This window comes from Ovis canadensis, chromosome 18 (genome assembly GCF_042477335.2).
Source record: "Ovis canadensis isolate MfBH-ARS-UI-01 breed Bighorn chromosome 18, ARS-UI_OviCan_v2, whole genome shotgun sequence".
In the NCBI taxonomy this organism is placed as follows: Eukaryota; Metazoa; Chordata; class Mammalia; order Artiodactyla; family Bovidae; genus Ovis; species Ovis canadensis.
In genome coordinates, this window is record NC_091262.1 from 52,207,404 (window position 1) to 52,222,998 (window position 15,595).

The 15,595-nt window shown below is 36.9% G+C and overlaps 1 protein-coding gene across 1 annotated transcript; it reads left to right on the forward strand.

The window, feature by feature from the left end:
- Positions 1 to 6,828: 6,828 nt before the first annotated feature.
- On the forward strand, positions 6,829 to 8,106 carry LOC138423178 (ecto-ADP-ribosyltransferase 3-like). Its single transcript, XM_069558782.1, has one exon. The coding sequence runs from the start codon at positions 6,875 to 6,877 to the stop codon at positions 8,003 to 8,005; it is 1,131 nt and encodes a 376-aa protein (XP_069414883.1). The 5' UTR covers positions 6,829 to 6,874; the 3' UTR covers positions 8,006 to 8,106.
- The last annotated feature ends 7,489 nt before the right edge of the window (positions 8,107 to 15,595 follow it).

The following is a 15,595-nucleotide window of genomic DNA, read 5'->3' on the forward strand; positions in this document are numbered from 1 at the left end:
GAGGGTGTGGAGAAAAGGGAACCCTCTTACACTGTTGGTGGGAATGCAAACTAGTACAGCCACTATGGAGAACACTGTGAAGATTCCTTTAAAAACTGGAAATAGAACTGCCTTATGACACAGCAATCCCACTTCTGGGCATACACACCAAGGAAACCAGAATTGAAAGAGACACATGTACCCCAATGTTCATTGCAGCACTGTTTATAATAGCCAGGACATGGAAACAACCTAGATGTCCATCAGCAGATGAATGGATAAGAAAGCTGTGGTACATATACACAATGGAGAATTACTCAGCCATTAAAAAAAAATACATTTGAATCAGTTCTAATGAGATGGATGAAACTGGACCTGATTATACAGAGTGAAGTAAGCCAGAAAGAAAAACACCAATACAGTATACTAACAAATATATATGGAATTTAGAAAGATGGTAATGATGACCCTGTATGCAAGACAGCAAAAGAGACACAGATGTGTAGAGCAGACTTTGGACTCTGAGGGAGAGGGAGAGGGTGGGATGATTTGGGAGAATGGCATTGAAGCATGTATACTATCATGTAGGGAGCGAGTTGCCAGTCTATGTTCGATGCAGAATGCAGGATGCCTGGGGCTGGTGCACGGGGATGGTCCAGAGGGACGATGTGGGGTGGGAGGTGGGAGGGGGGGTTCATATTTGGGAGTTCATGTACATCTGTGGTGGATTCATGTTGATGTATGGCAAAACCAATACAGTATTGTAAAGTAAAATAAAGTAAAAATAAAAATTAAAAATTAAATAAAATAAAAATACAGTCATTCGAAACAATAAATTAAAAGCAGCTATTAAGTTAAATACATTTGATCAACATTACCATTACCATCCAAAGAAACCAGGATTTGAGGGCCATGGAAAAAGCAAGAGAGTTCCAGAAAAACACATTTCTGCTTTATTGACTGTGCCAAAGCCTTTGACTGTGTGGATCACAATAAACTGTGGAAAATTCTGAAAGAGATGGGAACACCAGACCACCTGACCTGCCTCTTGAGAAACCTATATGAAGGTCAGGAAGCAACAGTTAGAACTGGACATGGAACAACAGACTGGAAAAGGAGTATGTCAAGGCTGTATATGGTCACCCTGCTTATTTAATGTCTATGCAGAGTACATCATGAGAAACACTGGGCTGGAAGAAGCAGAAGCTGGAATCAAGATTGCAGGGAGAAGTATCAATAACCTCAGATATGCAGAGGACACCATACTTATGGCAGAAAATGAAGAGGAACTAAAAAGCCTGTTGATGAAAGTGAAAGAGGAGAGAGAAAAAGTTGACTTAAAGCTCAACATTCAGAAAATGAAGATCATGGCATCTGGTCCCATCACTTCATGGCAGATAGATGGAGAAACAGTGGAAACAGTGGCTGACTTTATTTTTGGGGGCTCCAAAATCACTGCAGATGGTGACTGCAGCCATGAAATTAAAAGACGCTTACTCCTTGGAAGGAAAGTTATGACCAACCTAGACAGTATATTCAAAAGCAGAGACATTACTTTGCCAACCAAGGTCCGTCTAGTCAAGGCTATGGTTTTTCCAGTGGTAATGTATGGATGTGAGAGTTGGACTCTGAAGAAAGCTGAGAGCTGAAGAATTGTTGCTTTTGAACTGTGGTGTTGGAGAAGACTCTTGCGAGTCCCTTGGACTGCAAGGAGATCCAACCAGTCCATTCTGAAGATCAATCCTAGGTGTTTTTTGGAAGGACTGACACTAAAGCTGAAACTCCAGTACTTTGGCCACCTCATGCAAAGAGTTGACTCATTAGAAAAGACTCTGATGCTGGGAGGGATTGGGGAGAGGAGGAGAAGGGGATGACAGAGGATGAGATGGATTCAATGGACATGAGTTTTAGTGAACTCCAGGAGTTGGTGATGGACAGGGAGGCCTAATGTGTGGCAATTCATGGGGTCGCAAAGAGTTGGACACAACTGAGTGACTGATTGAACTGAAATGAACTGAACTGAAATACTACTCCCAGTTTCCTTGATGGCTCAGACAGTAAAAGCATCCCCTTGCAATGTGGGAGACCCGTGTTCGATCCCTGGGTCGGGAAGATCCCCTGGAGAAGAAAATGGCAACCTACTCCAGTACTCTTACCTGGAAAATTCCATGGATGGGGGAGCCTCATAGGCTACGGGCCATGGGGTCACAGAGTCAGACAGGACTGAGTGACTGCACTTTCACTTTTCACTTTCAATACTACACTTTATAATTGTCCTATCTATTCTGAAGATAACTCTCTAACTTCATTTACACTTGGGCTATCTGAAAGAATGGACATTTCTGTGTTTATTTATCTTCTTTTGAGGACAGAAACAATGAAGGCAAAAGTCATGGCTAATGGAATCAATATATTGTCATTATCATGTGTGTGTTAGTTGCTCAGTCACGTCCAACTCTTTTTGATCCCATGGACTACAGCCCACCAGGTTCCTCTGTCCATGGGATTCTCCACTATTCACTGGAGTGGGTTGCCATTCCCTTTGCCAGAGGATTGACATTGTTATCATAATGGGTATTTTAAAAGAGTTAAGTTTCATGAACCATTTTAAATGTTCCACATATATTATCCATCTGAATCCTCAAACCTATGTGATAGAAGATATTACTGATCACATTTCACAAATGAAGAACCCAGGGCTTAGACAGGTATAAGTCACTTGTTACAAATTACTTAAATCAGTAACAGTTCTAGAATATTTTGACAGCTAAAACCCATTTTCCCATGTTAGCAGTAAAAAAGAATTTAGAAATTATCTTACCATTTCACAGAATCCTGGGATGTTTTCAGTCAGTTCAGTTCAGTTCAGTTGCTCAATCTGAGGTTATTGATATTTCTCCTGGCAATCTTGATTCCAGTTTGTGTTTCATCCAGCCCAGCATTTCACATGATGTACTCTGCATATAAGTTAAATAAACAGGGTGACAATATACAGCCTTGATGTACTCCTTTCCCAATTTGGAACCGGTTTGTTGTACCATTTCTGTTTCTAACTGTTGCTTGTTGACCTGCATACAGATATCTCAGGAGGCAGGTAAGGTAGTATGGTATTCCCATCTCTTTAAGAATTTTCCACAGTTTTTTATGATCCACAGAGTTAACTTATCAAAGGTCAATTAAGAAGAGAACACAATTTAAATTAGAAATCAAGTGGGTATCTTTCCCCCATGGCTATTTTTAAAATGCTATATTGATTTTTTTCAGTCTAAGTCATGTCTGACTCTTTGCCACCCCGTGGACTGCAGCACACCAAGCATTTCTATGATTGCACTGTATGATCCAAAATCTTTGGAGTCAGATATATTTGTCATTCTTCCCTTCATTTCATAAAATGAAGACAAAATTAAAATCAGGCAATACTCTGAGAGTTTTACATTTAGTATATTCTTTAACCCCCACACTACTCTAAGGCATAAAATATCATTATTCTCATTTCACAGATAAGTAGAATGAATTTTAGAGCAGATTAAGTCACAAAACCAAAATCATATAGCTTGAAAGAGGCAGAAATGGTATTCAACCACAAACCCATTGTCTTTTTAATTTTTTATCATATGATAAACATTACTTTTTACCTTATTAAGAGTAATACAGAGAAAATAATGTATTTTTATAATAGAGATATAATATTTCACCTTTTATAAGGGTTCTTACTCAAACTACCAAGAGAACACATATTTAATTAATTATCAAAACAGCTTAATTATGTTATGTCATTAATGAATTCCAAAAGGTTAATAAGGTTCTTCTGCTTGTTACCACCAAGAGACACTTCAAATCAGGATACTGGTTAAAATTTCATGAATATGGAAACTGGAAATTTACACTACTATAAATACACTTTATATCTTTAGAGTTCTCTGTCATGTCAATATACATTCAATTATAATTTTAGTTATTTTTTTCTGAATACAATACTGTCTCATGTAGTATGACTATATAATATAGAGTACTTTAATTATAAACACAATGACCTCTTTTACATGGGGCTTGAAGAATCAGTATTCTTACAGTTTCCCTGGCTTTTTCCATATAAAATTTCGTAGATTGAGCTGCCATTTTATCAACTGGCTTTGTTATGACTTTGTAGGACTATGTAGCATCCTTCAAGTCAATGCTTTAATTTTTTTTAAAAATTTTATTGTTTTACTTTACAATACTGTATTGGTTTTGCCATACATGGACATGAATCCACCACAGGTGTACATGAGTTCCCAACCCTGAACCCCCCTCCCATCACCCTCCCCATATCATCTCTCTGGGTCATCCCAGTGCACCAGCCCCAAGCATCCTGTATCCTGTATTGAACCTAGACTAACGATTCGTTTCTTACATGATAGCATACATGTTTCAATGCCATTCTCCCAAATCATCCCACCCTCTCCCTCTCCCAGAGTCCAAAAGTCTGTTCTTTACATCTGTGCCTCTTTTGCTGTTTCACATATAGGGTTATCATCTAAATTCCATATATATGTGTTAGTATACTGTATTGGTGTTTTTCTTTCTGGCTTACTTCACTCTGTATAATTGGCTCCAGTTTCATCCATCTCATTAGAACTGATTCAAATGTATTCTTTTTAAAACATTCAATGAAATAAACTGATTTTTAAAAGTTACTGGATAAGAGGGCTTCCCTGGTAGCTCACTGGTAAAGAATCCACCTGTCGGGTCGGACAAGATCCCACATGTCATGGAGCAACTAAGCCTGTGTACCACAGGTATTGAGTCTGTGCTCTAGAGCCCAGGAGCCTCAAATACGGAAACCAGAGAGCTCTAAAACCTGTGCTCGGCAACAATAGAAGCCACAGCCATGAGAAGCCCACACACCAGAACCAGAGAGGAGAGAGACTTCACTCACTACAACTAGAGAAAAGTCCACACGTCAGTGAGGATCCAGCAGAACCAAAAATCAATCAATCAATAAAACTGTATTGAAAAATACTGTACAAGATAGGAAATTTTCAAAAATTGTGGGAAAAGATGAAAGAGTGTATAGTCTTGGAAGACAGTTTCTTTGAAGCCATTAATATTCATTCAGATGTATAACTTCTGATACATTCATTTTTTAAATCTGATATATTTATTACAATATAGTTTTAAATCAAAAGTTCAAGATGCCAGTTTTTTAATGCCATACTTGGCCAATAAGACCATATTTATCTCCTAGAAAGATAAAGTGATAGTTTGATTATATTTGGTTTGTTCCCCCAAATTCATTATGTACCTTTCTTTGCCTTCTCCATGACCAGGAGGAGTGTTTCACCCATATTAAGTTTCTAATTAGGCTCTGCCAGTGAAAGTCACCGGTTGGAGATGGATGAGAGAGAGAAGGAAGCTATTGGCATACTTACCCACCCTCTCCTGCTCTGCCCCTAATGAAGTATCTAAAGATCTTGTGGGCAGATCCTCCATACCTAAAATTCCCACACTGGTTCAGTAACATCCTTCTCTCCCTTGTCCTTTAGCCCTAAGGGAGGTAACTGCTTCCTAATGTTACTAATCTCTGTCATCATCCCTTTCTTCGCTTAAATGTGATTCACCAACAATGTGCTAAGTCACTTCAGCCATGTACAACTCTTTGTTACCATATGCACTGTAGCCTGCTAGGCTCCTCTGCCCACATGATTTTCCAGGCAAGAATACTGGATTGGGTTGCCATACCATCCTCCAGGGGTCCTCCCCTACTCAAGGACAGACCTTCTGCCTCTTACGTCTCCTGCATTGGCAGGCAGATTCTTTACCACTAGCATCACCTGGGAAGCCCCCATCCACTATAGTTTATCCTGTCAAATCATCTTCAGTTTAATCTTTTTGAGTATGACATCTGCTTCTACCCATGACTCCTACCAATGAATAGACAAAATATACAAATTTACAAAAAAAAATTATTTTGTAGCTCTCCTTCCTGGGAATAAAGAGAATGTAGTAGAGAAGTGAAAAAGAAACAAAAGACTAAATGCTTGTCAGCATGGTGTGCATATTCTGATTGGGAACACAGTCTTCAGACATACAGTATGCAAGATGGTGACAGGATACATGATTAAATGCCTTAAGAAAGGGGCACAGGAAATGTCAGAGATTGGGTATTGCAATTTTAACTGGGTTTTCCAGGCAAGGCCTCACAATGAATGTGACATTTGAAAAAATAATGAAAGTAGTGTGGATATCTGGAGTGAGAACATGTGAGGAATAGGGACTTTCTTTAGTATTTCTTGCAAGGCAGGTTTGTGTAACAAATTCTCTCAGCTGTATTGGGCTTCCCTGGTGTCTCAGATGGTAAAGTGTCTGCCTGCAATGCAGGAGACCTGGGTTCGATCCCTGCATCAGGAAGATCCCCTGGAGAAGGAAATGGCAACCCACTCCAGTACTCTTGCCTGGAAAATCCCATGGTCAGAGTAGCCTGATAGGTTGCAGCCCATGGGGTCGCAAAGAGTCAGACACAACTAAGAGACTTCACTTTCACTTTTCCTCAAAAAATTAGATAGAATTTATATATTAATATAATCCAGCAATTCCACTTCAAGGTGTATTTCCCCCGAAATGAAAACAGGGACTTGAGCAAATACTTGTATGCCTATATTCATAGCAGCATTATTCACAATAGCCAAAATGTAAAATCAACCCAAGTATCTATTGATGGGTGAATAAACAAAATGTGGTATATACTTACACTGGAATTTTACTCAGCCTTAAAAAGTAAAGAACTTTTGAGAACCTTCAGTGGGGAAGCTGCAGTCACAGCCGGAGCATCTTGCGCCGCTCGTGGCCGTGTTGGGTGAATCTGCTACCTCCGCTGCTCCTGCCGAGAGGCCCGTGGAGAGGAAAGAAGAGAAAAATGAAGACAGGACATTTTGAAATGGTCACCGTGCTGCTGGCACCTATGATTCTAATGGACATCCTCCAGGTAAAAGCTGAAATGTTAGATATGGCACATAATGCATTTGATGATGAATACCTGAAATGTGCTAACTGGATGGAAATCAAATATGTTCCTCAACTGTTCAAGGAGGAGAAAGCAAGCCTCCAGCTCTTAGAAGATGTGTGGGAAAATGCAGAAGCCAGGTGGGAAGCTCGGAAGCCTCAGCTCTTTCTCCCTGTGAATTTCAAGGATAACTATGGTATAGCCCTGATGGCCTATATTTCTGAAGCTCAAGAGCAGTCTTCCTTTTACCATCTGTTCAATGAAGCTATGGAAATGGCTGGCCAGTCTCGAAAAGATTATGTCTATGGCTTCCAGTTCAAAGCTTTCCATTTTTATCTGACAAAAGCCCTGCAGTTGCTGAGAAGATCTTGTGAGAACAGTTACAAAAACGTGGTATACAGCGTAAGGCTGAATACTTCATTTACATTTGGAGAGCTGAACCAAGCCCGACTTGGCCATTTCACCTTGGCATATTCATCCAAACCTCAAGCTGCTGATGGCCAACATGTTCTGTTAACCATCAAAACATGTTTTGGAGTTGCCGTTGAAAAAATTTTTGATAAAGAAAATGAAAGAATTGTTTTAATACCTCTGAATGAGGTTTTTCATGTGTCACAGGATGAGGCTGGCAATAACCTTATCCTTCAGAGCACAAACAAGACCTGCAGCCACTATGAGTGTGCATTTCTAGGTGGACTAAAAACTGAAAGTTGTGTTGAGAACATGGACTATTTTCAACCTGTCTACAACCCTGGTGAGGAAAACCAGAAGCTGGAAAACCCTGAAGTGAAAAGCCAGGCATCCACTGTCTTTCCTGGTATGAAAAGCCAGGAAGCCACCCAGATACCTGGAATAAAAATGTTACAACCGGATGAAAACCCTGAAGACAAGAGCCAAGATATCAACCAGCCTACTCCAGCTCCAGCAGTTCCAGTTCCAGGTCCCAAAAGCCATCCTTCTGCATCTTCTGGCAAAATGCTCCTTCCCCAGTGTGGGACATTCATCATCTTCATCAGTATAAATCTCGGTCGCTCTGTAGTCTGATACATTCTTTACTTGTACTTTACATTGTACTTGAAATACAACTACAGGCATCCCACAGAAATCATCAAAAGGAATGATGTATTTTTCACTTGTTGGTCAACATTCAGTTGATACAATGTGAATGTTATTCACTTAGCAATCTGGTAGTAAACCGAGATACCATAAAATTCGTTTTTCACTTATTTCTGTATTAATTTTATGATTGTAAAAAATGTATACTTTTAATTCAATAAAAGACTTTTAATTTCAAAAAAAAAAAGAACTTTTAACACATGCTACAACATGGGTGAACATGGAAAACATTGTGCCAAGTGAAATTTATCCAAATACAAAAGTACAAATATTTCATGATTCCACACAAAGAGGTACCTAGAGTAATCAAATTCAAAGAAACAGAAAGTAGAATGGTGATACACAGAGAATGAGAGAAGAGAATGGCAAATTATTGGGTACAAAATTTCAGTCTGGGAAGATGAAATAGTTCTGGATGGTGGTGATGATTGAACAACAACATGAATGAATTTATGCTGCTAAACTCTACATTTAAAATAGTGAAAATGAAAAATTTTGTTATGTATATTTTACCATCATAAATTTAAAACATATAGGTAAACAGCAAAATAGAAAGCATTGGAAAGAGTATGACCAGGATCTTACATTTTCAAGAAGTGAAGATTGATCTTTTCCATTATTGGGGTACTTTTTAAAAAAGGGATTCTAGACTAGCTTAATTTAAATAATTTGAAAACATGGAAGTTATAGAAATATTACTACATGAACAGAACATTGAAAATCCTAATCATTTTCTCAAATTAGGAAGCTTGCCTTACAGATCTTAATTTTCACTGAAATTGGAAAAAAAATGTGATTTGCTGAGAGTGTGAAGAAGTGAGAATATATTTTGGTAAGAAACCTAAAAGCAGTGAAATTTTGGAATAACTCTCTTTCTAAGCATATAGGAAAGCGCTAATAGATGGGTCCATCACAGTTGAATTCCTCCTATTTTGAAGTCTACATATTGAGCCAATCTGAGGTGCTTTTTCATTTGTATTTAGCAGACCAAACACTATGGGTACAGGCAATATATGATAAATATATAGGTAGAAGAAATATATATCAGTGAAATGATGTGTTTCAAACTGTATCTTCATATGTATACACACAAACACACATGATATTCTACATTTCATTTCCTTTATATATCTCCCTGGAAACTCATTTAACATAATCTTTTTTCATGAATCCCTGAATAGAGGATAAGCATTTTTGCCAGGTATATCTAGATAGTACATTATTGTGATTCAATTTGTCAACAAGATTTCAAAAATTACAATTTATTGAGTTCACCATTATACAATACATGGAACCTCAAAGTAATTCAAACCCAATCCTTCTTTTTTTTTTTCTTTAAACGTGTAGAAACCAGAGTTAATACACACACACATATGCAGGGCAAATTGCCCTAAGTGCGTTGCACATGAAAGGCATTCACCTGAATGAATATCAAGGTAAAAGCCAAGAATAGAGGTTTTACAACTTTGGGTGCAGTTTCATTATAAAGGATTTTCCCTGAAACAATTATATAATTAACAGCTAGAGTATAAATTGGGCTTCCCTGGTGGCTCAGACGGTAAAGCATCTGCCTGCAATGCGGGAGACCCAGATTCAATCCCAGGATGGGGAAGATCTCCTGGCAAAGGGAATGGCAACCTAATCCAGTATTCTTGCCTGTAGAGTCCCATGGACAGAAGAGTCTGGCAGGCTACAGTCTGGGGGTCGCAAAGAGGCGAGACTGGGTGAATCTGTCTTTCTGTCAGACTGTATATACACTGCCTAAACAGGTGCAAACATATTATGTTACTGACTCCCACTTGAGGAAAGTTAGTCTCAGTTATATTCTTACTCCTACTGATATTTTTAAATAATTTATATAAGTTTTTATGTATTAGTTTATAGGGAAGTGAAAAGTGAAACTGAAGTCGCTTAGTCATGTCCGACTCTTTTTGACCCCATGGACTGTAACCTATCAAGCTCCTCCGACCATGAAATTTTCCAGGCAAGAAAGCTGGAGTGGGTTGACATTTTCTTCTCCAGGGGATCTTCCTGACCCAGGGATTGAACCCGGGTCTCCTGCATTGCAGGCAGATGCTTTACCATCTGAGCCACCAGGGAAGCCCAGTTTATATGGAGTCCAAATTATTCACATTAAATGCAAACTAGAAAATGTATATAACTAAAATCATATCATTCATTTAATTTTTAAAAGAGCTGAAAATTGAGTTTTCTGAATTTTATTCTAAATTGTATTTTCAATGGAAACCCTATGATTTCAATTCCACAACTAGATTCACAGTCCACAGTACTTGTGACTAGAACACGTGTATACCTGTGGCAGATTCATATTGATGTATGGCAAAACCAGTACAATATTATAAAGTAATTAACCTCCAGTTAAAATAAATAAACATATTTTTTTAAAAAAGAATATTCAATGTGTTTATACTTAGGACAGTTCTTCATTTTCATCCTTTGAAGCTAAAAAAAAAGAAAGATAGTTTTATAGCAGAAGCCATGCTGCATACTAATCTAATAAGATAAAGTAAACCTTACCTCAGTGGCTAAATATATTTACTTCTTTGCCAATCATTGTTTTTGTTAACTGGATAATTAGCATTTTTATAACATTAAGAGTCTTAATTATATTAGTCTATATTTCAAAGTATAGGGAAGAATAAGAATGTAATTCACTTTAAAACAAAAGAAAAGTAGGTTTAGGCACCTGAGAATATTTGTTTACTTCCAAATTAAATTAAGATATGAAACTCAAACTAGTAAATAAGATAAATTGAGGTTTGACATTTTAACATTATAACATTTAAAAGCTTCTGAAATGAGTATAAAAAGTTTTAAAATTAAAACATATGAACATTTCTTCTGCCTCTTGTATATACATGTATCTCTCTCTTTACATACACATATATAAAATATGAATTATTTATCATAGATCATATATATTCCAGAAATTATAATTTAATATACTTTAAATTCTTTGTGACAATGAACTCTTGTTTATGCCATACATCAAGAACCAAACAGTTGCTCCTTATGACACGGCATCCTTTGCAGGGGACCCATCAAACACAAACAATGTGCTCTTTACCTAAGAAATCTTACTTATTTTCATCACCCATTGTTTTGTTCTGATGTTTCTAGGTACATGTGAACTTGAACATTTGATACATCTATTAAACTACTGTACCCCTAGCATTACTACCACAAGCTTCTTCAGTATGGAAACTGTGTCATATATTTCACTTTTATATCCTCCTCATACTTCACAAGTGATCAAAGTTACTTAAACTGAATTTAATGAGAAATAAAAAAAAATAAGCAAATGGTATAAAAAGTTTTAAACAAAAGCTTTTTAAGGATATATTCCACTATATTATCTCATCTGCTTTCTCTTCACTTTCTGGAATAGTCTAAACAAATTAAATCAGGTAGCTCAGAGGTTCTTCTGCTCTAATGTTTGACTTCCATTCTGGCACAGGGACACTGGACTCTCCACTGATTTCTAAATTGCTTTATTGTGTAATTTGGGAGGACTAGAGGAATAGAATCTACAATCAGAGGCAGCTGGTCGAAACAGGTGTTGCAGAAAATTATAATCCTACTTTGATTAATCCTGTTTTTTACAGCCGCCCTCCAGTTATGCATGACAGGTATCCAAATAATCAAACATACAGTCTTCATTGCAACAATCTGAGTTATTGTCAGGAGAAACATCAGGAATTACTGAAGCATTGATGCCAAAATTATGTGTATTTCATGAAAGAAGCTTTTCTTATTCCATCATTTCTTGAATTTTCTGAGGGGAAAATGTGTGTGTGTGTGTATGATCTTCATTACAAAGCTGGACATTCTTCTGTTTATAATGATAATTTTCAATAATCCACAAATTTAAAATTTGCTTTGCAAAAATAATTTTAAAATTCAGCTTAGTGTTGACAAGCCTCCAGTAATTGTTTTGTGCATTCAGAATTACAAAAGCATTTTTAATAAGGCATAAACAATATTAAGAATCTTTCTGTGGTTACTAAAACACTATATTAATTTCATATGTTGGTCAATATGTTGTTAAAGCATTTCTTCTCCTGATACGCCTATCCTTTCCCAACATATTTCAATCACCAACCTGAATCACAACCAGATTAAAGGAACTGTCCAGCATTCAGCCTTTTTGAGTATGGTTCTATATATAGAGGAATAGCTTAGAGATACTGTAGGCTCAATTCTAGACCACCACAATAAAATAGGCATCACAATAAAATAAGCCACATGAATTCTTTTTCAGTTTCCCAGCGGATATAAAAATTATGTTTATATGCTCAGGTCTATTGAGTGTGCACTAGCATTATGTCTGAAAAAATCAATGTATATCACTTAATTTAAAAGCAATTTTATTGCTAAAAATTGTTAACCATCATGTGAGCCTTCATGAGTCATAATCTTTTTGTAATGGTAACATCAAAAATCACTCATCAGAGATTACCAAGCATATATAATAATAGTGAAAAGTTTTAAATAATGTGAAAATTACCAAAATGTGATACAGACACAAAAATTTTGTTGAAAAATGGCACCAATAGACTACTCAAAACAGGGTTGCCACAAACCTTCAATTTGTAAAAACAAACCAACAAAACCACGATATCTGTAAAGTTCAGTAAAGGGAAAAGCTATTAAATGAGGTGCACCTCAATTCAGTCATCTCTTGGTATCCATGTGGGATAATTAATCCCAGAATTTCCTGAAAATACCAAATACTGAGAATGCTCAAGTTCCTTATATAAAATGACATAACACAATGAATACACTTAGCCTTCCAGCTGTTGGTTTTACACCTATGGATACAGAACTTCTACTGTTTTTGGTAGAAGGATTAGCTCACTGTGGCATTTGAAGCTACTCTTCTCAGAATAGCCAAGGCATGAAAAACTTTCCTTGTCTCACTTTGTAAGTCAACTCTAGTTAAGTAAATGAGTCATTAGTTTGAACATGGAAGAGTTAAAATGTGCACAACTGTATATTAATTAGACGTAGCTGGTAAAGTAATTAAGTCATTTATAAATCTTTAAAATCCAGCTTTTCTTGCTGAAAATTAGTACATCAGAATTATAATGTGTCTTGTAATGCTTTAGCAACAAGAGGTGTTTGCTTAAAGCTCTCAAATATTATAAACATATTTATCTTATATACATTTTCAATGTAAAGTTAAATATTTAATACTTTTAATACTCTAAAATTGTTGTATAATTACTTTTAATGCTTCATGAAATGTGTTCACTTTCAACTTATACTGAATGCATTAACACCATGATACCAGGGAATAATATCATACTTTGCATCTGAAAAAGAGATAGCCTTGATTTGATCAATATTGTGAGGTTTATATATACTATATGCTTTATAAACTAATGAAAGTTTCTAAACTAATGAAAGTTTAAAAATGGAATAAATTGAATGAGCACCCTCATGTTCACTACAGCATTATTTGTAATAACAAAGATATAAAAAAACAAGTGTCCATTGATGGATGAATAGATAAATTAGTGCTATGTGTATATGCATACATAGTGGAATATTATTCAGCCATAAAAAATGAGATTTTGCCATCTGCAATAATACCATTGGTGAATCTTGAAGGCATTACGGTAAGTGAAAAAAGTCACAGAAAGACAAATACCATTTGATTTCTTCTATATGTGGAACCTAAAAATGTGTGTGTGTGTGTGTATATATATATATATATATATATATATATATATATATATATATGTGTGTGTGTGTGTGTGTGTGTGTGTGTATAACAGAAAACAAGCTCACAGACACAGAGAACTGGTTGATGGCTGCCAGAGGATGAGGGTGAAGGGTGGAAAAAACAGAAGGATTGGTTTTGTTTTTAAATATTGAGGAAAAAGTACCCAAATAATGTAAAGCTGTCGTTTGAATTGATTTTGACATATTTGTTTTTGAGTCACTATTTTAAAAGATGTAAGAGGTATATAAAATAAGTATGTGATTGAAATTAAATATAACTGTCACATATAATCAGTCCAGTTCAATTCAGTTCACTCAGTCGTGTCCAACTCTTTGCAACCCCATGAACCGCCACACACCAGGCCTCTCTGTCCATCACCATCTCCTGGAGTTCACTCAAACTCATGTCCATCAAGTCAGTGATGCCATCCAGCCATCTCATCCTCTGACGTCCCCTTCTCCTCCTGCCCCCAATCCCTCCCAGCATCAGAGTCTTTTCCAATGAGCCAACTCTTCACATAAGTTGGCCAAGTTATTGGAGTTTCAGCCTCAGCATCAGTCCTTCCAATGAACACCCAAGACTGATCTCCTTTAGGATGGACTGGTTGGATCTTCTTGCAGTCCAAGGGACTCTCAAGAGTCTTCTCCAACACCACAGTTCAAAAGCATCAATTCTTCGGCACTCGGCTTTCTTCACAGTCCAACTTTCACATCCATACATGACCACTGGAAAAACCATAGCCTTGATTAGATGGACCGTTGTTGCAAAGTAATATATTTGCTTTTTAATATGCTATATAGGTTGGTCATAACTTTCCTTCCAAGGAGTAAGAGTCTTTTAATTTCATGGCTGCAATAACCATCTGCAGTGATTTTGGAGCCCCCAAAAATAAAGTCTGACAATGTTTCCACTGTTTCCCCATCTATTTCCCATGAAGTGATGGGACCAGAAGCCATGATCTTAGTTTTCTGAATGTTGAGCTTTAAGCCAACTTTTTCACTCTCCTCTTTCACTTCCATCAAGAGGCTTTTCAGTTCCTCTTCACTTTCTGCTATAAGGGTGGTGTCATCTGCATATCTGAGGTTATTGATATTTCTCCTGGCAATCTTGATTCCAGCTTGTGCTTCTTCTAGCCCAGCGTTTCTCATGATGTACTCTGCATATAAATTACATAAGCAGGATAATATACAGCCTTGATGTATTCCTTTTCCTATTTGGAACCAGTCTGTTGTTGCATGTGCAGTTCTAACTGTTGCTTCCTGAGCTGCATATAGGTTTCTCAAGAGGCAGATCAGGTGATCTGGTATTCCCATCTCATTCAGAATTTTCCACAGTTTATTGTGATCTACACAGTCAAAGGCTTTGGCATAGTCAATAAAGCAGAACTCTCTTTTCTGGAACTCTCTTGCTTTTTCCATGATCCAGCGGATGTTGGCAATTTGATCTCTGGTTCCTCTGCTTTTTCTAAAACCAGCTTGAACATCTGGAAGTTCACGGTTCACGTATTGCTGAAGCCTGGCTTGGAGAATTTTGAGCATTACTTTGCTAGCATGTGAGATGAGTGCAATTGTACGGTAGTTTGAGCAGTCTTTGGTATTGCCTTTCTTTGGGATTGGAATGAAAACTGACCTTTTCCAGTCCTGTGGCCACTGCTGAGTTTTCTAAATTTTCTGGCATATTGAGTACAGCACTTTAAAATTACTTTAAAAAAAAAGAGCTGATAGAAAATGGATAATTTGTCTCCCTGAAAGCAGGAGATAATTCTCTCA